Source organism: Manis pentadactyla, unplaced genomic scaffold, assembly GCF_030020395.1.
Source record: "Manis pentadactyla isolate mManPen7 unplaced genomic scaffold, mManPen7.hap1 scaffold_438, whole genome shotgun sequence".
Taxonomy (NCBI): domain Eukaryota; kingdom Metazoa; phylum Chordata; class Mammalia; order Pholidota; family Manidae; genus Manis; species Manis pentadactyla.
Window position 1 is genome coordinate 27748 of NW_026644821.1, and position 23609 is coordinate 51356.

The following is a 23609-nucleotide window of genomic DNA, read 5'->3' on the forward strand; positions in this document are numbered from 1 at the left end:
CTCTGCGCATGCCCAGGTGCTGTGGTAAATGTTGAGGCGTGCGGATTCAGGCTCCTAGAGAGAAAAGACGTGCTCATTCTCACACTCCAGGCTGCCTGCCCCTCGGCCCAGGCTCTAGTCTGCGCATGCCCAGGCAACGAATCGGTTACGCCTGGTGGTTGAGGGACGGAAGTGGCACCCGACTCTCCAGCGAGATGCTGGTCTTAATGCTGATGGCAGCGGGGACCTTGCGGTTCTGCGCGGTGACCAGAGCCCAGGAGCTGTGCCGGTGGGACTGCCCTCCCCTGGCTGGGGTGCAGCCAGGGGTCGGGGACCCTCCCTGGGGGGCCTGGGCTGAATCTGGGAAGGACGCCCCTCTCCCCGACCTCATTGCGGCTTCCCAGTTTACTGTTTTAAGGAACTGGACACGACATTTCTCTTTCTCACAGCCCCAGCCTATCCCCTCAAGGCTTCACATTGCCACTTAAAACCTTTGGCCCGATTTCGACCCCTATTACCAACATCCACCGCCACCACTCAGACCCTCCTGTCGGAGACAGTTCCCTCCAGGCCATCCCCCAGCCCGGCAGCCAAAGGGATTACTTATAAATGGATCTGATCTTGTCGTTCCCTTTCCCGGTTCCCTGTGGCACCCAAAATAAAACCCAAGTTCCTTGCTGACCCTTGGGGCCAGATCGTTCTCTGGAATGGGGCCTTCCGTGCATTGTAAAATGTGCAGTATCCCTTGCCTCTATCCACCCAGTAGGTGCCAATAGCACCAATTTGCCCAAGCTTGACAGTCACAAAATGTCTGTAGGAATTGCCAAGTGTCCCCTGAGGCTTGGAAAACCCCTGGTCTGGCCCCTGGCCACCCTCGAATCACTGCTCCAGCCACCCCGTTCCTTGAACGTGCCAAACTCGGTCCAACCTTTGGAGACCTGGGACCCTTGGCTCTTGCTATTCCCTCTATCTCGCCAGCTTTGTTTCCAGATTTCTCCTTATCATTTAGATCCCGACTTAAATAGCACAGTTCCTTTTTTTTAAGCCCCACCCACCCATAGCTGCTTTTTCCTATCCGTAACGTGTGTTCCTCTTTCTTGGTGAATCTTTTCTTGTCTGTTTCTGTCACTAGAATATTAGCTCCATGAGGGAGTAGAGGGTTTCATTGATTTACTTCTTACCCCAGCTATTTTTAGATTTCAGTAGATGTTAGATTACTGAATACTGTATGCAAGGTTCCCACTGGGGGTGCTAGACAGATCTTAAAGCCTAGTTCCTGCTCGGGGAACTCCTACCTGGAGTGACCTGTCGCGTTCAGCAGGGCCCTGTTTGCCGCGGAGATAATAAGGCAACCAGAGCATGATGGCCTCATTGGATCTTTACAACCAAGTTCATAGAGTGATGATTACTTAAACAGACCCAACAAAATGAAAGATACACTTGCCTGAAGACAGCAAGTAAGTGGAGAGTAGGGTCTTCCAGGAAGGTTTCCTAGTAGGGTACGCCTCAGAGTATGACAAGATGGGTTATATCCAATTCTCCATCCATGGATCAATCAGTGAATGAAGAGCCTCAGCTGTAAACAACATTCTCCCAGCCACCAACACCCCACTTCCAACAACAACAAAAAAGAAGAAAAAGCAAGCTTTGGAATAGGAGTTCTGAATCTGGGGTCTGCAAATGAACCTTTATGGGTTCTCAAGAAATGTACCTCCATACCTGCATGTGTTTGTAGGAGAGGAGAGGAGGGCCGAGTTTCATCAGATTTTCCAGGGGCTCCCCAAACCCTAAAGGCACCAGGAACAGGTCCTTTAGGGTTAACTCAGAGGTACCCTGGTAGGAGTCATGCAGAATATTCAATAAACATTGACTGGCGGTCCCTCCTGTCGTTTAACTTCTAGTACTCGTATGGTGAGGACAGGAAAGGTGTTCCACACCGGACATCAAATTCAAGGGGTAGGTGGCTCCATATATTAATGAACTTAACAGTCATTCTTTGCTTTTGTCTAATCATTTGATCAGAACAACCATTGCCTAGTATTTTCTTGGGTGTGGTGTTGTGACAAGCCTAGAACATCCCCGAGGCCTTGGCCTTTGAAATAAGGGATTTGTCTTTACCATTTCATTAAAAAACAAGGTCAGGTAACCTGAACAAAGCCAGGAGATAGAAGTGGGTTTAGAACTACAATCACCTGCGTTTTTATCCAGTGTTCTATTTGATAGGGGAGTTTAAATCTAGAGTAACATAGGAAGTAAAGTGCTCCTTTGCTTACACCTGGGTTACTTAACTGGCTTCATTGGATACGGCCCATAACTGTGGGTCTCCTTTGTTATGTATCTGTATTCCTGTTCTGTTAATGTGTGTACATAAGTTAATTAATAGTCTGTTAAAACCTATGCAGGCTTATGCTATTCTACAAGAAGTTATGTCATAGAAATAATCTTCTCACATTTTTCTAACGTTTGCCTCTTCTATAACTTTTCTTCTCCCTTCCTGAATACAACCCTTTTTCTAAAATTTGTGCCTCATACATAGAATTGTAGTGCCCCAAAGCCTTTCCAGCTAATGAAGATACGTCAAGACAAGCACTGGGCATAGTAGCCATGAAGCACAAATTTTCAAAAAGGCAGAAAGCTAGCAACCTCTTCAAAGAATACTACTTCTCTCTCTCTCACCAACTTCACATCTCCCTGTGTAGCCCCGGAAGATGGCTGGTAAGCCAGAGACGGGAAAGATTCCTCAAGGGAGGAACAACCTAAGGCACAGTCGCAGGGGGGCCGTCAGGTGAGAGATTGGGGGCCAACAGAGGTGAGGCCCAGAACCTCACCCCCCCAGTTTGAGAGAAAGCTTCTGTACCCATGGCTGTTTTGTTGCTCCTGCCCAGCTCAGATCAAAACCCAGTCTATAGGCATAGCCCTGCTCACCTGCAATCACCTTCTAATTGCACTAAATCTATTTTCTGTCTTTATTTCACATCACGCAAATTCAAGAAGATTTTTATTTCATACCGCAGAATTTGGAGAAGTAAACTATGTTAAAACCCTCCTGTTAGAAACTATCTGCTTACTATATCTATCTACTACTTAAAAGAAAAGGGGGAATGTGGGATTAATGGGATTAATACATAAATCAAATGTACAAGTACATATGACTTGATTATTTTTCCTACAACTCTTGACGCATGATCAAAAACAGAATGATTAGAGCCGAAACAGCTCCTACAACCCGTGTCCGCCCTCACAGGGTGTCGGTGTCCTTGAGGAGCGTCACGCCCTTGGGCTGGACTGAAGGTCGGGTAATGATTGTGTGCTGATCATGTGTTGAACCCCCTACTCAGAATTCTTTAGATGTTTTAAGTCCATTTGCACAATAAATATGCGGAGTGCCTTTTTGGTGTTACTCTTGTGCTGTGATGCCTGAGTCCCCTGGATGGCCTCTCGGATCTCCAGCATTCTGTCGCATTCCCTCCAGGTCTGCGGGTCAGAGGCAGGGGGTACCTGACATTTGCTTATAGTCATGGTGCGATAGAAAACCTTCACCGCATGTGTGCCTCAAATGCATGAAGGAGAAAATAGTTCACCAGCTCAAACGTCAATACTGCACTATTTTAGAGGTGTCAGCATTTCTAACCTCCAAATGACTGGTTTCTAACACGTCAGCTTTACAATTCTTTATCCTCCTACCTTTCTCTCAAATAACTAATACTTGGTAAATAAACAGTAACATAGACATAGAATGAGATGTGGTATTATCCCTGTGATAATTACCCTGCGAGTCATTCCATACTTTTTATTTCAACATGATTACAGATTCACAGCAAGGTGCAAAAGAACATTACAGGTACCGTACACCCACACTCTCCCAATAGTAACATCTGACATAACCAGAGGATAATATCAAAGCAGGAAAATGACATTGACACAATACCACCTAACCTAATCCAGATTTTCACCTTCACGTTTTCAATGTTGCCCGTTAGGAAATTGTTTTTATCAGGTGTTTTATTATTACTGAAATAATTCAAATGTTGTGACTGTCACTCTAGGACCGTCTGTACTTTTCATCTATGACAGCACGGTTGATCAGACATCCTTGCAAGAAAAACCTAGCCCTGTATTTAGGGTAAGTGACCATTTTATGTATTGGTACCTGCCTTTTTATTCAAACTGTAGGTTTGCCCTCATTCATTCATTCAGTGAACATTAAGGAAGATGGCTCTGTCCTGTGCTGCCAGCTGCTGGCCTTCAGCGGATTCACAGTTGGGTGGGCATTGGGGGAAAAGAGCTAAAGAGACCAGCAAGTAACGAAAATAATGACAGGATAGTGTGGTGCCCCCCGTCTCAGAGGCTTGATATAAGCACTCGTGTTGGGGGGTATGTGAGGAGAAAATAGCTGGAAAGTTTCCACTGGGGAATGGATGCCCAAACTGGGTTCTGAAATAGGAGTTCATGTTGGGTGGGGGGTCATGGTAACCAAATCCGAAGGAATGGACACGCCCCGGTCAGCATGCATTTGGGGTTACCAAGGTCTAAAACCCTTTAATGGGATGAGAGCCATTTAATGACAAAACTGAAGTTCATCCTAAGCAAGGCAAGCTGTCACTTAATGTCTATTTTTATATAATTTTACAGTTGATCGCATTTCCTAAATAATGTTATTTTGAGAGGTCACATACCCAGGCTAAGGAAGTTTACTCGTGCAAAAATAGGTGGATGGTAAGACAGATCGAACCCGATGGTTCCTGTTAAGAGGGGAATTCTGTTTCAATGGAACATTATTAGAGGGCCCACCGTTGCCTTTTTTCTTTTCTTGTGTGAAATTGTCCTAATTTAATTATTTTACTGTTTATTTCAGACAACAGGTTTTTTTGACAAGAGATAACTTTGAGAGTAGTGTCATTCCGTTTTCCATCCCTACATCAATGAAGGTACTTGTCCTACGGAACAGTCTGAGGGACACTTGAGTCAAGTAATACTCAGGGGAACAACATAGCTTGTAAATACCACTGGTGTGTTTTGGTTCATTTGGGGCTTTATCTTCCCATGTACCTCTTAAAGACATTGAGAGCACTTTCTAAGCCCAAAGAAGGGTTGATTCTAATCTGCCCTTACTATCAAAATAGTTTTCTTTTTATTTCTAAAAACAGAAGCAGAATTGGTTCAAATGCTCCTTACAATTGGTCATGTGTTACGAATGAATATATCCCATGCCCTAATTTCAGGGCCTCCCTAAATCGGTCCTAAACCAAACCAGAAAACTCTGAGTAGCCGTCCTGAGAAATTCTGCTTTGGGCATCTACACGAAAGGAGGCTTTGCCATGAGCCGAAACACCGCGTCTCTCGTAGGCGGCCCACCCATCAGTTCTGCTCACCACTCATCATTTGTACTTTAGACTTGATGCTCAGAGGTGGTCTTGCAAAGGGAGAAGGAAGTGAAGTGAAGTTAGGAATCAGGTTCAACCCCCAGTTCTGACCCCAGGATGCATAGCTCCCAAGATCCAGGAACCAAACAACTCTTGCTGGCATAAATGTTCCTCAGATGTGCATCTAGAAGCACTTTCTGACTGATGTCTGAAAAGAGACCCTGGTGGGTATATATGTCGTCATCTCTAGGTCGGCACACCAGAGCTAACAGCAGCACATTTTGCGGGTTCAGTATTACTGTTTATCATCAACCGAAAAGTCTATGTCTATGATTATGAAACCGATTCCTGGAATGCATCTATAGGTACGTGAGTTTGGTGTGTTTTTTTCTTGTTTGAATTTAGCCAATGGCAGAGAAAAGCTTATTCACTGTGGGTGTTCCAATAATGCTGGGAGTTGGATGTCAGCTCCTCGGCCCTACCTTGTCCTGGAACATTCCAATGAAAATTAGCCTGGCCCCCCGCACCCCCATCCCATAGTGTGGGAAACTAATGCTTCCATCGGGGACTGGGATCATGAGTTGCAAAACCCTGCTCTGACTGATGGACGCAAGCGAGGGAGCAGGTGTCTGGGAGCAGGACTCCTGGCTGCCCAGGGACAAGGCTGGTGCCGGGGATACTCAGCCCCATGTACTGCATGCCACGCAAAGGGCCAGAGAACAGTAGAGAGGATGAGCTTGATTGAGAGAGGAAGGAGAGGAGGTCAGGAGTGGGAACAGTAGAGGTGTTATTCTTCAGAAAAGAAGGATGGGCTCTCTGGGAAAGGAGGAGGAGAAAGCACAGCTCCTCGCCGTGAGAAAGGGGTCTTTCCGCCCTGGTGCTGCTGACACTTACGGCCAGACCATCTCTGGAATGGGGCCGTCCTGGGCACTGGGGGGTGTTGAGAAGCATCCGGGGCCCCACCCACTCAATGCCAGGAGCGCCCCCCACAAGTCCTAACAACAAAAATGTCCCCAGATACCACCCAGGGCTCCCCATCCCCACTCCCAGCCCCTGGCAACCACAAGCCTACGTTCTGTTTGCAGATCTGCCTGCTCTGGGCACTTCACAGAAATTGGGTCACATGCCGCGTGGCCTTGTGGGGCTGGCGTCTGTCACTGAGCACCGGGTGTGGTGCGTGTTGGGGCTCCAGCCCTCTTGTTGGCTGAGTGAGGTTCCCGTGTGTGGACGGATCACGTCTTCTCTGTTCAGTAGCTGGCAGCTGTTGGTTCTGCTGCTCCTATGGGCCGTTGGGAACAGCGCTGCTGTGAACCTTTGCACACAAGTTTCTGGGAGGGCGTATGCTTCCAGTTCTTTGGGTAATCAAACCCAGGGGCAGAATTTCTGGGTCCGATGGCAGCTCCGTATTTAACCTACTGAGGAGCCACCAGAGCTCCTTGTCAGTCAGTCTGGTCTGTCCTTCCTCTTCTCTCTGTCCTTATATTTCCTAATAGCATCCAGATAGGCAACCCCTCCTCCCCCAGACCCCGGCCCCAGTGCCCACTTTGTCTCCTTGAATGGGCTCCTCCAGGGACGTCCTGGGAGGGGGATCCGACAGGATCGGCCCTTTGGTGTCTGGCTTACGTCACTGAGCACTGTGTCGTCAAGGCCCATCCACGATTTAGCATGTGTCAGACTGTCCTTCCTTTTCATGGCTGAATAATATTCCAGTGTGTGGAGGGACCACAGTGTGTTTATCTGTGGACCTTTGCGTTGCTTCCACATTTTAGCTGTTGTGAATAATGCTGCTTTGAACATATGTGTCCAAAGGTCTCCTTGAGTGCCTGCTTTGAGTTTTTGTGGGCATATACTTCAATGAAGTTGCTGAATTTCTATTTTCTATTTTTTGAGGAACCCCCATACCGTCTTCCAGAGTGGCTGCCCCATTTTCCATTCTTGTCAACAATGCACAAGGGCTCCCATTTCTCCACATCCTTGCCAGCACTTGTTCTGTCCCTCTGATAAGGGCCATCCTAATGTATATGCGTGGTTTCGCTTTGCACGTCCCTAATGACCAGTGATATCGGGAACATCTTTGCGTGTACCTGTTGTCCATATGTCTGTTTTCTTTACAACCAAATCTTCTGAGCTTTTAAAATAGAAGCAAGGGAAGGGTACCCTTCCTGCAATTTTGGCTAATTTGGTCCTATAAGAGTGTCAGCAAAGCCAGTGCTTATCAACTGGGGGCAGCACCCGTGGTGCTGAGGGTGAGAAACCCTTTCCTCTGAGCTTCAGGGAAGTCATCTTTTGTTAAACCATCTTCTCCTTCCAGGCATAGAACACCCCGTTTCACATATGTCCGGTGATAATTGTTGTTACAGTGGGAGTCCCTCCTGCCTGGTGAGTAGAGAGTGCAGTCTGACATTTTGTACCCTGCTCTGAGCACAAACAAATATGAGTAATTCAGGTCAGTCTAGGCCCTGAGGGGTGGGACTGCGATGGACTTGGACAGCAGCGTCTCCCCAGGGCCCCTAAGAGGACCTGAGAGGTGGGTAGCCTCTGGAGCTACCTTCAGACCGACTGGCTGACACTCTATAAATACATCCATCTCTCTCTCTCTTTTTTTTTTTGACCTGTTATTTTGAAATAATCAGAGACTCTATGGGAAATTGAAAAAAATAAGAGTCCCATGTGCCCTATGTCCAGGTTCCTCCAGTGGTTGCATCTTACATAAGTATGCACACGACTAAAACAGGAAATGGACATGGCTACACAGGACGTGTGTGTCTGTTCTATGCTGTTTTGTCACCTGTGTAAAGTCACGGAACCACTACCGCCATCAAAATACGAGACTGTTCCATCACCCCAGAGCCACCTGGCCCCCACCCTGTACCTAACCCCTGGCAAACACTAGCCCGTCCTGTCTCTGTAATTTCATCGTTTCGAGAATGCTATACGGAAGGGACCATACAAAGTGTAACCCTCGGGAACTAGCTTTTCCAGCAAAATTCTCTCGAGACTCATCTCATCTGCTCTGTATATTGGCAGGTCACCTCCTTTTTCGTTGCTGAGTAATGTTCCATGACGTGGATATACCACCACTGGGATGTTTCCACTTCAGACCTATTCCAGAGAAGGCTGCTAGGAAATCTTGCACAGATTTTCATGTAGACATCAGTTTTCATTTCTGTGGGATAAATGCCCAGGAGTATGATCACTGGTATCTCTCTCCCCATCTTTTTTTTTTCTTTTACTTATTTTTATTCCCGTATGATCGATACACACTCTTATGAAGGTTTCACATGAAAAACAATGTGGTTACTACATTTACCCATATTATCAAGTCCCCACCAGACCCCAATGCAGTCACTGCCCATCAGTGTAGTAAGATGCCCATCTTCTTTTTAAACCAAGATGTAATTGACAGACACCGCTGTGTAAAATTTAAGGTGTAGGGTGTGTTAATTTGATATATTTTTGTAACAATATAATCACCACCATATCATGTCACATAATAACCATTTCTTTTTTGTTATGGGGAACAATTAAGATCTATTTTCTCAGCAATGTTTATAATGCAGTGTTGCTGTCTACCATCACGATGCTGTACATTAGTCTCTGCACTTACCTACTAGCTGCAAGCGTGCGCCCTGAAAGAACAGCTCCCAGTCCACCACCCTCCATCTCCTTTTGAAGAGACTATTTTATGTGTCTTTTTTCCCCAGGATATAAGCAAATCAGTTTTTGCTTATTTGCTTGGAGATCAGCTATCTCAGGCCAATGTGTATTTCTCGGATACCCAGGGATACAGCTTTCAGAAGTTTGCACACAAAAGACAGGTATGTTAAACTGGTAAAAAAGTGAACATAAAAATAATTTTCTTGTGTGCTACAAGTTATTAGGTGACAGTGGTTGAACAAGGGCTTTTCTTTCTTTAGAAAGAAAGCCAGGTGGCTGGGAGAGTAGGGAAAAATCCAGGTCTAAGTAGCAGGCTAGGGAGCTTTGGAAGTTAGGAAAGGATTTCGGGTCATAGCCCTGGTTTGGGACTGTGCTTATGGAACGCTGGGAGCCGTAGTAAAATCTGCACGTTACTTACGACACTTAACCCCACGTCCACCCAAAGGTCAGCAACATCAAGGACCATCACCACCCCATTTTGTACATGGCAGAACTCTGCCAGGTTGAATATGTGTCATCCCCACCCAAACTCGCATCCAACCACAGCCTCAGAATGTGACCCTACTTGGAAATAGGGTCTTTGCTGACGTCATTAGTCACGCTCGAATGAAGTCATCCTGGGTGTAAGGTGGGTCCTTGTTCCAATGACTGGAGTCCTTGTAGGAAGAGGAGGGGACACGGAGAGATGCACACACAGAAGACAGCCTCGGGGCGACAGAGGCACATGGGAGGGATGCGACCGCAAGGAATGCCGAGGACAGAGGCAGGAAGAGCCGTGCGCGGCCAGCTGCGTCCCTCGGGGCCTCGGAAGGAAGCAGCCCTGCCAGCGCCTGCTTTCGGACTTCTGGCTTCCAGCACCAGGACAGCAAATCTCTGTTGTTTTAAGCCACCAGCCATGGGGTGCTTTGTTACGGCTGCGCCAGGAAACTGATACGGTAATGAAGGCTCAGAGAGGCACAGGGCCTTTGCCAAAGCCACACAGCTTGGCAGAGCTGGGATCTGAAGAGCTGACGTGGACAGGACCCTTGGGTAGCGAAGGGATAAGGGTGGTCATTCCGACAGAGAGAGCGGCTTCCCCCACACACTTGGGAGGTATGTCTAAAGGAAGGCAGAAAGAATCGACTCTGCTCTCCAGTTCTGCTCCTGTCCCAGGTCCCATTTCTCTGCCCTGCCCAGGAGGCCAGAGACGCCTAGAAGTGGCCACCTGGTTTCGAAACCAGGCCCGTAAGGCCCCAGAGTTAATACTTGTGCTCGGTTGAGAATCATCATCACTAAAACCCCCAACTGGATTAGGGTTCTTCAGAGAAACAGAACCCATATGGGCTTTTTTTAATAGGAATTGGGTCGCATGGGTATGGAGGCAGAGGAGTCTCACAGTCTGCTGTCTTCCCTCCGGAGAAGCGGGAAGGCTGGCTGTGTAATTCAGACCGAGGGCAAGGGCTGAGAACCAAGGGGCCGCTGGCACGGGACCCCAAGATCAAGGCCCCTGGAGCCAGGAGCTCGATGTCCGAGGGCAGGAGAAGGTGGACATCCCAGTTGCAGGGGAAGGAGTGGGCTCACCCTGCCTCCACCTTTTTGTCCCCGAGGACTGGATGGTGCCCACCACAGGGGTGAGGGCAGGTCCACCTCGCAGGCTCTACTGAGTCAAACGCTAACCTCCAGAAACACCCCCTCAGACAGGCCATGAAACGATGTTCCCCCAGCTACCTGGGCATCCCTGAGCCCAGTCAAGTTGACGTGAAATTAACCACCACAGGTCCACCCCTTGTCAATGGGGCAGCCATACCCATGTCCTTGAACCATACTTAATCTTCAAAGACCCTGACACGATCAGAATTCCACCCAACATGGTACAGCCACCCTTTGTACCACCGGAAACTCACAGCCCTCCCGGGGAGAGGCGGTGAAATCCTAGAAACAGGTCCATTCCCCCCCATGATGCCCCACCATTTACATACCAATCAATGCAACAGTCTTTGCTCTGTGTGTGGCTGTGTTTCATGGCCATGGGGCGGAGTTCCCGAGCCTGATGGTCTAGAGCCATCACTGTTCACCCCCTAAGACCAACGCCCCCTGCGGGTTCTGCCAGCAGGGAAGAGGAGCTGGGATGTTCAGGGGGGAGGTGATGGGCAGGCCGCCAGGACGTCTGGCCATCTGGTCAGGTTGGGTGGCCATAGCAGACCATAGACGGGGTGACATAAGCAACAGCTGGTCCTTTCTCAGAGTTCGGGAGGCTGGAAGTCCAAGACCAAGGTGCCAGCAGGACAGGTTCCTGGTGAGGACCCCTTCCTGGCTTCTGGACGGCCGTCTTCTCACTGTGTGCTCACGTGGCGGAGAAAGCACACTCTGTGTCTCTTCTTGTAAGGGCACTAATCCCACACAGGGGCCCCGCCCTCATGGCCTCATCCAAACCTAATCGCCTCCCAGAGGCTCCACCTCCAATACCATCCCACCGGGGGTGCCGTCATCTGAATGTTTGTGCCCCCCACAAACTGGTATTTTGCCATCCTGCCTGATCTGATGGTATTGGGAGGTGGGGCCCTTGTGAGTGGGATCAGTGCCCTTATAGGAGGGCCCAGAAAGATGACTAGCCCCCTTCTGCCCCATGAGGACGCAGTGAGAAGTCTGTGCCCCGGAAGTGGGCCGCCCTTGGCGTCTCAGACTTCCAGCCTCCAGAACCGTGAGCAATAAATTTCTGTTGTTTACCAGCCACTCTGTCTGTGGCCGCTTGTTAGAGCAGCCCGAACAGAGCAAGACAGGGTGTTAGGGCTTCGGCATATGGACTGGAGGGGGCACGATTCAGTCCATGGCGCCCCAGGTAATAGTAACAGGCTTAAATAAGACACTCGTCTGCCTCTCTCGTACCTGAGAGGTGTCTGGAGATAGCCCGCTGGGCTGCCGGGGCAAACTGCCCCGCTGTCCTGGGGGGCCCTTGGCCTCACGCTCCATCCAGCTTGCCTGCTGGGCACTTGGCGGACCAGCCAAACATCAGCACGGAGGAGCCGAGGCAGGAAGGAAGGACGCAGGGGGGCCCCTGGCGGTCAGGGCCACTCCACCCCCTCCGACGCCTCACACCAACACCGCCTTCACCCGAGGTTCTGCCTCACATGCCGCAGCTCCAAACAGGGGAAACCGAGCATAATAAAAAAGACTTTCCTTCATTTCAGCTTGTTTCGGAGTCTGGAGTTAAGTCTGCAGCCAGGCTTCGGCTCAGAACATGCTCACCCGCGGTGTCTGTTGGATTGTTTCACAGGCAGAACCGGACGGGACCTTGGGTGGCATCTTCTACTTCCACTCCTTGTCACAGGTTGGGACGCTGCTCGTCAATCATGGGCAGGTGAGCGACTCTGAGTGGGGAAGAATGGATTAAGTGACTTTTGCCGCAAGCCAGGTTTGTTAAAACTTATACACTTAGATTTTCCTATCTGAAATTTATCTAGCTTTTCATTCACCTATCCGTCCATGAGACCATCCACCAGACTATCCATTCAACCACCCATCCTCCCTCCCACCCACCCACCCACCCACCCATCCACCCTCCCACCCGTTCATCCACCCATCCACCCACCCACCCACCCATCCACCCACACACCTATCCATCCACCCATCCACCCACCCACCCACCCACCCATACACCCTCCCACCCATTCATCCACACATCCACCCAGCCACACACCCACCCATCCACCCATCCACCTAATGACGTCATCCGCATACCCACCCTCACACCCCCCCACCCCTTTCTCCCCCGTTCATCTGCTCCTTCAGTCATGCACGCAGCAATATTCAAGTAGTGTCTAGGGGGTGCTGGTCATTATGCTTCGCACTAGGGACGAAATACAAGACGGGGCGCGTGTGTCCCAGACGGCGCACAGGATCGTTTCAAATACCTGGCATCCAGCCTTTTTATGGATGACTTTCATGTGTACTCAGAAAACCAGGACGAGAAACCTGTGACCTCAGAGACAGCACTTAGGCTAAGTTGAGAAGAGGGGTCAGTTCACGTAAACTGCATCTGAAAACAAAGTAGAGTCAGAAACAGTTTAAGTCCAGTCAGTACTGGGTATTGCACACACTGTCAGCCGGGGCGCGGCTCTGAAGGTCTGGGGAGACCCCGCCTCAGGGAGTCTCCAGACGGTGGGCTGATGGCTGGTGGTGAAAGCCTCAACCCTCTGGAATCATGGCGGGTCCTGCTCCCAGCCTGCATCCCCTCATAGTGTAAACCTCCCAGTCCTCCATGAATAACAGGGACACTCCCACCACCCCGAAAATCCCAAGAATGTAATGGCTGAGGAGTCCAGCTCCTGGTTACGACTCTGCATGACTTCTGGGGCCTGGCCACAGGCAGGCAGGAAGGCTGCCACGTAATGTGGCTCTGCCCACACACAGCGGGCTGGGACGCGGATGCCGTCAGGGCTCGGGCCTCACTGTCTGCATGTTTGCCTTCCTCGCCTGGGCACCGTCGTTGCCAGGTCCCTGTCTGTGGCCTTCCACTACGTCCCGTTCAGGGGCCTCTGCCTGGCCTCAGGGAAGGAGAAGGTCCTGGAGGCTTGTGCTCCACTCTGGCTCAGCGCTTCGGGCCCCTCCCGCTCGGGGCCCCGGGTGTGTGACACTGCCGGAGCCTTTATCCGCAGTGCGGGACCTCACAGCTGCACTGACCCAGTGGGCACCCCAGGGCGCCCCGCCCGTTAGCCAGGGAGGGACAGAGCAGGGTCTCAGGTGTGCTCTGTCCCATCGCTCTGAACTGCTGACCTCTTTCCTGTTCGCCTTGTTGCCTTAACCGGCTTCTCCAACACCTGGCATCTCAGCCGGGCTCCCGACACAGAGGCCACTTCTCAGGACCCGCAGAGCAAGGCCGGCCAGTTCGGGCCCCAGCGGGGCTGAGCCGGGTCTGCAGACTCACTCAGGGTGGGCCTGGTCCTCGCGTCCGCGTGGGGGGCAGGACGGGTCGCGTTCGGCAGCCCGTGCGCAAACCCGCGTCGGCCCTGAGCACTAAGTCCCTCCCCGTCCTCTCCCTTGGGTGCCGTCTGGGAAAGGAATCCAGGCATGATGGTGGGACCCCTTGGAAACCCGCCACACTGTCTGTGTTCTTGATTCCGTCCTCGGGAGGCACAGAGGTCTTCCACAAACAGCAGGGGAGAGAGAGAGCTTTGACGGCACTCAGGGGAAGGGGACCTGACCCCAGAGGAGCCCGTGGAGGGTTGTGATACGCCAGCAGCTTTAGGTGAGAGGCTGCTAGGAAAAGCATCCGGCGTGTGCAGGCGGCTGGAGGAGAGACGGGGTCTCGCCCCGGGAAGTCAGCTCGAATAAACACCCGGGGCTAAGGTGCCGACGCGGGCCTGGCCGAGCAGAGCAGGAACGCGTGGGGAGCACCGGCTCTGCGGGGCTTTGGGGTCAGATGGCTCTTTGTTGGGAGGGCCCGTCCTGGGCATGTAGGGCTGCGCAGCACCCCTGGGCCCCATCCCCTCCATTCCGGGAGCTCCCGCGTCCTGATGACCGCAGATGTCCCCAGACATCACCCAGTGTCCCCTGGGGGCGGGATCGCCCCACACTGAGAGCCACTGGCCTAGATGATTAGGCGTGAAGGGCATCTGAATAAAGGGGGACCCACATGCACTGTCCTGTCTGCATAAGCACGGACCCAGCTTTGTACTGCCCACGACTCTGGTCTTCCTCCCGCAGGCCAAGTTCAGCTACTCGGACCACCCCCTGAACCTCACCTTTGTGCTGCCCTTTAACTACAGTGAGCCGCTGGAGGTCCTCATCGTGCCCGGACAGAGAGGCTTTCTCATCTTCTGGTTTGAGAAGAGCCTCTTGGTTTCCGTAAACGAAGGTGAGCGAGGCCCAGGCTCAGGGCTGCCGTGCAGTGTCCCCACCACGCAGGGACAGCGCTGCCCTGACTTGAGTGGACAGCCCCTAGGTCCTGCCTCCTGGAGTCTTTACAGCCATGTGGGCAGGTTCTGAAAGTCCCCGGATGCCTAAGGCAGAGGGTTCGAGCCCTTGGTCCAGAAATGGCAGGTCGTGTTTTGGGAATTGGCAACAACCAAGCTTAGCGGCTCTGGGAGGTGATGTGGGTCAGGGCCACCCCCTTGAACTTTTCCCAGGCCAGAGGAAAATCAGGAAATGTCCAGTACCTCTGGCTGGCCCAGCTGAAGAATCCTGGCAGTTTCCTGGCTACATGAGCCCCAGCCTAGCCTAAGGAGAGGAGCAGAAGGAGGCCTCCCTCCCTGGAGGGGGCGCTGTCAGGGGCCTCTGGACACAGGAATGGCTGCAGGAGCACCTACAATTGCAGCCTGCTACCCAGCACCAGTCAGGTCGCCTGAACATGGCTGTTTACCCCAGTGCAAGAAAAAGGCTCAGGACTGGCTGCCCATTTGGGGAGCCCATTCCAGAATGAATGTGTGTTATTCTCTAAACACCTTATCCAGGTAGTAAAAGGCGTCCCACCATGTTCATGCCTCCAGACAATGAAAAATTATTTCTCTTACCAACTCAACAGCCATGCCTCAAGCTCTTGTCCCAAGGAGAGTTGCAGGGGTTGAGTTTTCTTAACCCTAAGCATGTTCCCTATGATATTTTACAACACTGCCTCTCAGAGCTCTGTCTTCCTTGATTCTTCATCACTGGTGCCGAGAACCAAGCGGGCAGAGTGGGAGGCAGTGGGTGGCGGCGGTGGGAGTCCCTTTCCCCGCCCATGCACAGGCCCTCACAATTCTGCTCCATTTTCCCACAGGTCAGCTTGTCAAACCCGTTGTGGTGCAGAAAGGACGCCGCACATTGTATTCTTCCATTTCTGAGGCCAACATCAGCATCCGCGGCGTGGCTGCCAGTGAGTGCCCAAGCCTCAGCTGCCTGCCTAGACGGGCTTTGTACCTGGCTTATCAACCACTGGCCTGCTGGAACGAAGGCAGACCAAACCCAAACGCAATGATCATGCATTCTGGAAAGACTGTGGGCGTCAGCTTCGATGCCCTCTTGCCACCCCATGGAATGTCGTTTGGGCATGTGTTTCCTAGGGCTGCTGTGACCATGTACTGTGAACCAGGCGGCTCAGAACAACACATATTGTCTCTCAGTTCTGGAGGCTGGAAGTCCGAACTCAAGATGTCAGCAGGGCCGTGATCCTACCGAAGGCCGCAGACTAGGATCTGTCCCCCAGCCTTTTTCCATGGCTTGTAGATGGCCGTCATCTCCCCGCGTGCCTGTCTGTGTCCAAACTTCCCCTTTTTATAAGGACACTGTCATATCACATCAGGGCTCACCCCGATGACCTCATTTTAACTTAATCACCGCTGAGAAACCCTGTCCCCAGAGAAGGTCACATTCCAAGGTCCTGGGGTTAGAACTTCAACACATCTTTTTGTGGAGGGGACTCAATGCAATGTGTAACAGATGGCGCTGTTGGGATTTTTTAGCTAGTAAATTGTCCTGTTGCTCTCCTGACCAGTTCTGTCAGGAAAGATGAAATTCACCAGTATGGCTGTTCTCCTAACACAGCTCCTGGCTTGCAAACGTTGAGGCAGACAATGCCACAAAGCAGACCGTAACGTCACTTGATGTTTTAAGAGTCAGTATTTCCCGTTTGCTGGTTTTGCCCCGCCTCCTGTCACCTATATCCCTTTATCCATTTAAAATCAATTTAGATCCTAGGAATGAATGATACATTTGTTTATAATTATACCTGCGATGCATGATCCCTTAAAGCTTTTTTTAAATTACAAGTACAATTAAAGTCCCTATGACCAGCCCCCAACTCCAGGCCCCTCTCCAGCTTCCTACAATTACCCGCTATTAGGGATTTGGGGTGTCCCTTTCCAGTCAGTAGAGACACTCACAATGTATATTAACTGTGGAACTGCTGAAAACATACAGCATCGTCTGTGCCCCTTAAAGAACCGCTGGTCTCCGGAAATCGAGCGGGTACCATGTATTTATCATCTCTTTCCCCACCGCTAGAAGCTTCCTAATTGGTCCTTCGCATTCTCACCTCTTCCTCCACCAAGCCCAGGCTGCTGGTGTCTGAATGGTGGTGTCCCACCCACAAATCCATATGTTGAGATTTAACCCCCAGGGTGATGGTACCGTGAGGTGGGCCTTTGGGGAAGGGATTAGGTCCCGAGGGTGGGACCCTTGTGAATGGGATCAGTGCCCTTATAACAGAGACCCCATAAGGCCCCCAGCCCCTTCCTCCACATGAGGACGCAGGGAGAAGGCGCCGTCTGTGAGCGAGGAAGCAGCCCTCACCAGACACCGAAGCTGGCGGCACCTTGACCTTGGATGTCCAGCCTCCAGATCCACGGGGAGTAAATGTCTGCTGTTCCTGAGCCTCCCCGTCTGTGCTATGGCTGCCCACACGGGCTAAGACACAGGCAAAGCAGAGAAATCATTTGCTGAGTTTTGGTTGTTACAGCTTTATTGAGATATAATTCACATATTGTACAATTCACCCATTTAAAGTGTGCAATTCAGGGGTTTTTAGGGCATGTACAGGTTTATGACACCATCACCGCCGTCAACTTTCGGCCCATGTCATCCCCCCACAAAGAAAGTCATCCCCTTAGCTACCACCCTGTAATCCCTCATTTCCCTCAGCCCCCAGCCCCCACAAACCCACTTTCTGTCTGTGGATTCACCTGTTATGGGCATTTTACAGCAATGGGGTCACCGATCGTGTGGCCTGTGTGTCTGGTGTCTCCCTGACCACCATGTGTTCAGGATCCGTCCACACTGCAGCACATGGCAGTGCTCCGCTCCTTTTCACAGCTGCGTAATATTCCAGGGGGTGTGGCTGGACACACTGTGTGTATCCATTCCTCAGTAGATGGGCACTTGGCTTGCTTCCACCCCTGAGTGCTGTGAATCACACTGCTGTGGACATTCACATGCCGCCTTCCGTGTGGGTAGATGGCCTTTCTGTTCGTGGACACCTAGGAGGGGACGTGCTGGGTCATCCGGCAGCTCTGGGCTTCACCTTTGGAGCAACCGCCGGCTGGGCACAGAGGCTGCCCCATTTTTTATTCCCACGAGCAGCGTATGAGGGCCCTAATCCCTCCACAGCCTCACCGACACTCATTAATATCCCTGGTCTGTATGATGGCATTCGGGGCAATTTTTTTTTTAACTTTAACTTTTTATCTTTTAAAAATGTTTTTGTCCCTGGAGCCAACCTTCATTTCAATTGTTGTTTTGTCATCTTTGGTCTTTCATAGACACACATCAGCTGGCAGTTCTAACGCGGGAGAACACTGTGTATTACGGTAACCTGGGATACCTGTCCAATTCCCTGATCAAAGTAGGTAAAATCCAAGCAGGGTGGTCACCTGGGTGGTGAGGAATGGCGGCCCTCTTCCCAAACTTCCCGTCCCTTCTCTGAAGGCTAGAACTTGCTCTCGTTATTAACACAGCAATAGTATTTTTAATGGTGATAGCAATACTTTAGCAATGATTCCAATTAATATTAAATTAGTAATGTTAATTTAATGCTTAATAAGTGTATCATAATAGTGATTTTAAAGGTTATTAAAATGACACCAACGACGGCTAAGACTTGGTCAGCGCTTGGAACAGAGCAGCTGATTCCTTCTTCTCTTACCTCACTTAACTCGAATTTAACCATAGTCTTAAGAAGTAGAACCCTTTTTTTATTAAGGTATCATTGATATACATTCTTATAAAGGTTTCACATGAAAAACATGGTGGTTACTAATTCACCCATATTATCAAGTCCCCCCCACATCCCACTGCAGTCACTGTCAGTGTAGTGAGACGTCAGAGTCACTACTTGTCCTCTCTGTGCTACACTGTCTTCCCAGTGACCCCCCCACACACACCACGTATGCCAATCGCAATGCCCCTCAATCCCCCCCTTCTCCCTCCCTCCCCACCCCTCCCCTTTGCTAACCACTAGTTCCTTCTTGGAGTCTGTGAGTCTGCTGCTGTTTTGTTCCTTCAGTTTTGCTTCATTGTTACACTCCAAACAAGGGAAATCATTTGGTACTTGTCTTTCTCCACCTGGCTTATTTCACTGAGCATAATACCCTCTAGCTCCATCCATGTTGTTGCAACTGGTAGGATTTGTTTTCTTCTCATGGCCGAATAGTATTCCATTGTATATATGTATCACCTCTTCTTTATCCATTCATCTGCTGATGGACACTTAGGTTGCTTCCATATCGTGGCTATTGTAAATAGTGCTGCAATAAACATAGGGGTGCATCTGTCTTTTTGGGTCTGAGATCTTGTATTCTTTGGGTAAATTCCAAGAAGTGGGATTCCCAGGTCAAATGGTATTTCTATTTTTAGTTTTTTGAGGAACCTCCATACTGCTTTCCACAATGGTTGAACTAGCTTACATTCCCACCAGCAGTGTAGGAGGGTTCCCCTTTCTCCACATCCTCACCAGCATTTGTTGTTCTTAGTCTTTTTGATGCTGGCCATCCTTACTGGTGTGAGGTGATGTCTCATTGTGGCTTTTATTTGCATTTCCCTGATGATTAGCGATGTGGAGCATCTTTTCATGTGTCTGTTGGCCATGTGAATTTCTTCTTTGGAGAACTGTCTGTTCATATCCTCTGCCCATTTTTTAATCGGGTTATTTGCTTCTTGGGTGTTGAGGCATGTGAGTTCTTTATGTATTTTGGATGTTGACCCTTATTGAATATGTTGTTTATGAATATATTCTCCCACACTGTAGGATGCCTTTTTGTTCTGCTGATGGTGTCCTTTGCTGTACAGAAGCTTTTTAGTTTGATGTAGTCCCATTTGTTCACTTTTGCTTTTGTTTCCCTTGCCCGAGGAGGTGTGGTCAGGGAAAGTTGCTCAAGAGGTTTTCGCCTGTGTTTTCTTCTTAGAGTTTTATGGTTTCATGACTTACATTCAGGTCTTTGATCCATTTCGAATTTACTTTTGTGTATGGGGTTAGACAGTGATCCAGTTTCATTCTCTTGCATGTGGCCGTCCGGTTTTGCCAACGCCAGCTGTTGAAGAGGCTGTCATTTCCCCACTGCATGTCCATGGCAGACGTAGAACCTTATATTGTCCCCACTGGACAGAATCATACAGTGCCCCCAAGGTCACAGACGTAGAAAGTGTTGGCACTGGGATTATCTCACATTATCTTGCACATCACGCTTATCTAATTTTATTTCATCATCGACACAAAACCTCATGAAGTAGATAATATCCAGCTTTTTAGGAGGGAGAAAAAAACTGACTTTTGAGCTTTTCCTTTTTTCCTGTAACTCGTTAGCACCCAAGCCAGGAACGTTCCCCTGGGCTCCTGACTTGCTGATGCAGAACTTTTCCTGCCAGCATCCCAGCCACCCTACTTCCGGCAGGGCGGCCTAACCCCCCAACAGAGTAGGGTTCCCCTGGGTGGGGCTCGCTCAGGACTCTCTTCCCCGGTGACGGGTGTGTGTTCCGGGCCTGCTTCCCCCGCACTCCCCCCACCGCCCGGGTGTCCTCTCCATGGGGATTGTCCATCTAATCACCGCGGGAGGGATGCACAACGCAGGGGGGCCGGCGTCTCAGCCAAGCTTCCCTATCACCTTGCTACTTCCTGTTTGTTCTCCCATCTTTAACCCTGAGCCGCAGGATAACATTTAAATCCTCAAAAACAGAACTAGAATGACCTGGCTCACAAATCACTTTTCTCCTAGTTTCCGAAGGGACACATCTGGTCCCAGGAGGCAGCCCTGATGTTCACGGACGTGGGGATGCTGGAAATACTGACCCCGGTGCCCGATCCGGTGTTTCCAGCTTTTGATTTCCAGAGGTGCCTCGTGAATGTTCAGGCGAGTCTCATGGACCTGCATGTCGACGACTGCAAGGTATGTAATCGTTACGGTTTAGACCAGCGTTCAAGGCACTCTTCTTAAAAAAGAGCAAATCGCAGAGACCCAGAGGTGGGCATTTGGAGGCAGCACCCACCCATGGGAGATCCACGTAGGGCTGCCGGATGACCCCTAGTTAAACCCAGAGAAACCCGGTTAGGTTTGAATTTCACATAAACAACTTACTCAGACAGCCACCGCCAGGCCCCAGAGGGCTGGCCCCCTCGCCTTGTACAAAGTTTTTCACCTTGTACAGTTTCATGTCCCTTATTTCACACAGAAACATATTTCATCTTTATTAGAGGCTCTTTGTAACAAGCACCCCTCGGAATTGTTCAGAAGAGAATGAAGTAAATCATTCTGTTAAGAGAATGAGAACAACACCAGGGTCAGAGGTACTGGGAACACCCCCCACGCTGTTGAAAATGCACGTATAACTTTGGGCTCTGCCCAGAATTAACCATTAATAGCCTACTGTTGACGAGAAGCCTTCCCAATAAGGCAAAGAGTCACCTAACATGTATTTTGTATGATGTGTGTATTCGTGATGTATTCCCACAACGCAGTAAGCTAGAGGAAGGGGTCTGTGTCAGGAAGCAGGTGTCGAAGGTGTGACAGAACACAAAGTTTAACCGTTCTTCTGAGACCAGTTAGAGAAGAGGGGGTGCACAGACCCCATCTCCCTAATGGCCCCCCAACTCTATTTAGTCCACTCTGAATAGAGTCCACGTTAACTCCTTTGATCCACGTTTACACTATGAAATCAATCCAGGGAATACAGGGAAACAAAATGATACAATATTGCCACGTGGCAACCTCCGCATCCAGAAAGCCAGCCAGCGACGGCCTGCCGCCAGCAGTGGTCGGTGTCCCATGGGGTCCTGTCGACGGGATCCGACGCAAAGCTGATGGTCCAGCTGCCGATCTGCTGGAACCGCAGGCCCAGAGGCGTGTGCCCAGCTGCACCAGGAGAATCCAGGCTCCGGGAAAGCTACGTGGCCCACCACCTGTGTTCTTCACAAATGAACAGAAACAAGAAGAACAGGGGTCGTGGGGGAGCCCATGGACCAAAAAACAAGAAGACATGACAGTGTCCGGATCCGGACAGTGATGCCATCTAGGGGCACATGCCCGGTGGTAACTCTAGAAAGAAACACAGGGCCGCAGTTCCCTCCCAAGGCAGGCGGGGCTGCAGGGGTTGGGGGGCCCTCGATAGCCTTCTCGTGGTCATGTGCTTCCCCACCTACAAGACTGGAAGGTTCCATCCTTTGCAGGGACCACTGACCACCTCCCACCTGCTTGCCCTTTCGTTTTGGGTAACAGAGGCTTGATTTAACGTATTCACCACCGTTACTGTATACTTTTTTGCCCTTCTAACCAGGTAGAGCTTCTGGAAGGAGACTTTGCAGACAAAATGTATACCGTTGACATGTACGGCACATTGGAGCTGACAGCGCTGATGGTACCCAAGGCAGGCACGTCACCAGTGCCGCTGGTAAGGACACCGCCAGGTTTGAGGAGCTTTCATGTGAGTGGTGTTCTCCCGGGCCTCAGGCCCGTGGCCCAGGGTTCCGAGGCTCTGGGAGTTCCCGGGCACCGTCCCGTGGGGGGACCCCGACCTCGTGACACACGTAGTAACTGTCTCTCTCTGTCTCTCTCAACTGGCCGCAACCTGTCTGGCCACCTCTCACGGGGACCACCTCTGCCCCTGGCTCCCTGCCCTCCGAGCCGCCCACATGCTTTCCAGAAGCCCCTTCATGTCTTAGCTCAGCCACAGCCGGTTTCTGTGGCTTCCAGCCAAGAGCCCGAGTGCCCCATCCTGCCCTCACTGCGGCGGAGGTGCCCGCAAAGACGGGGAGTCTGTGAGCCTGAAATCCAAGTGTCTAGCTTGGACTCTCAGACGCAAGCAGTCAAGCTGCAAATGGGGGACCATTGGGTGTCAGGATGTGGGGGAGGCCAGCCAGCCAGGAACAGGGCCCGCAAGGGGACGCCAGCTGGCTCTGGCTCACCTCCAGTGCTGTCTCACTGGGCCTCCAGGCCTCCCTGTGCTCCATGGAGGGTCTGGGTCTTGCAACTGTGCAGCCACATGCTGTCTACAAAAGGGGCTTCTGGGGCCTGGGATGGTGGGTAGGGGAGGTGGGGACACACCTGGGGACCAGACTGGCAGCTGCACGAGCAGCTTTATTGTGGTCACTGGTGGGTATGACCCCTGTGGCGCCCCTTGGCACCTGCCAGCGCTGTGCAGTGTACGCTTCTCCCAACCCCTCCCCAGCCAATGCTGAGCAACCCCCACTCCCTGGGGATACACGACGCCATCATGTATGAGGACGGCTACAGGTACGACGGGAGGACCATGCACAGAATGGTGAGCAGGGCCCTGGCCCCAAACCCGGTCAGTGTGGTGAAGGGCGTGGCCTTGCCTGGCCCGGTCAGGTGTAGCCACCTCGTCGTCCCTTGACCGGACCCTCCTTCCTCCTTTCCTGCCCTGCACAACCCTGGGTGAGGTGCTTCAGAATTTGAGGGGACCTGGCCCTGGCCCAGCCCCACCTAGGCTGGTGGCCATCACCCAGATGTGTGAAATCAGTAAGGTATCACAAGAGAGGCCCCGAGGATATGACAGGGAGCCTCTCCAGCCCTGGGGAGGGTGCTGGACCTGTGTTAGCTGGCACACCCAGGCGTCAGGGCACAGGCAGACCAGGTGCACAGCCAGGCCTGTGACACCCCAGATGAAGAAGAGGGCGAACAAAGTCACACCTAACTCTGGGTCCCCAGGACAAAC

The 23609-nt window shown here is 51.1% G+C and overlaps 1 protein-coding gene and 1 long non-coding RNA gene across 2 annotated transcripts in view; one reads left to right on the plus strand and one right to left on the minus strand.

Moving 5' to 3' along the window:
- Positions 1-162: 162 nt before the first annotated feature.
- Positions 163-23609, plus strand: part of LOC118917676 (cation channel sperm-associated auxiliary subunit delta-like) — a 32943-nt gene continuing 9496 nt past the window's right edge. The window contains exons 1-14 of the mRNA XM_057496762.1: positions 163-268; positions 1881-1935; positions 4026-4102; positions 4835-4907; positions 5593-5707; positions 7654-7721; positions 9047-9160; positions 12253-12336; positions 14682-14832; positions 15733-15828; positions 18209-18291; positions 20657-20827; positions 22212-22325; positions 23103-23195. Coding sequence (XP_057352745.1) covers positions 195-268; positions 1881-1935; positions 4026-4102; positions 4835-4907; positions 5593-5707; positions 7654-7721; positions 9047-9160; positions 12253-12336; positions 14682-14832; positions 15733-15828; positions 18209-18291; positions 20657-20827; positions 22212-22325; positions 23103-23195 — 1368 coding nt within the window. The 5' untranslated portion in view covers positions 163-194. The remainder of the gene's footprint in view (positions 269-1880; positions 1936-4025; positions 4103-4834; positions 4908-5592; positions 5708-7653; positions 7722-9046; positions 9161-12252; positions 12337-14681; positions 14833-15732; positions 15829-18208; positions 18292-20656; positions 20828-22211; positions 22326-23102; positions 23196-23609) is intronic.
- LOC130682400 (uncharacterized) lies at positions 12078-13881 on the minus strand. Its single transcript, XR_008995608.1, has 3 exons — positions 13752-13881; positions 12890-13014; positions 12078-12344 (listed from the first exon to the last, which is right to left on the minus strand). It is a non-coding gene; the product is annotated as an uncharacterized LOC130682400 (long non-coding RNA).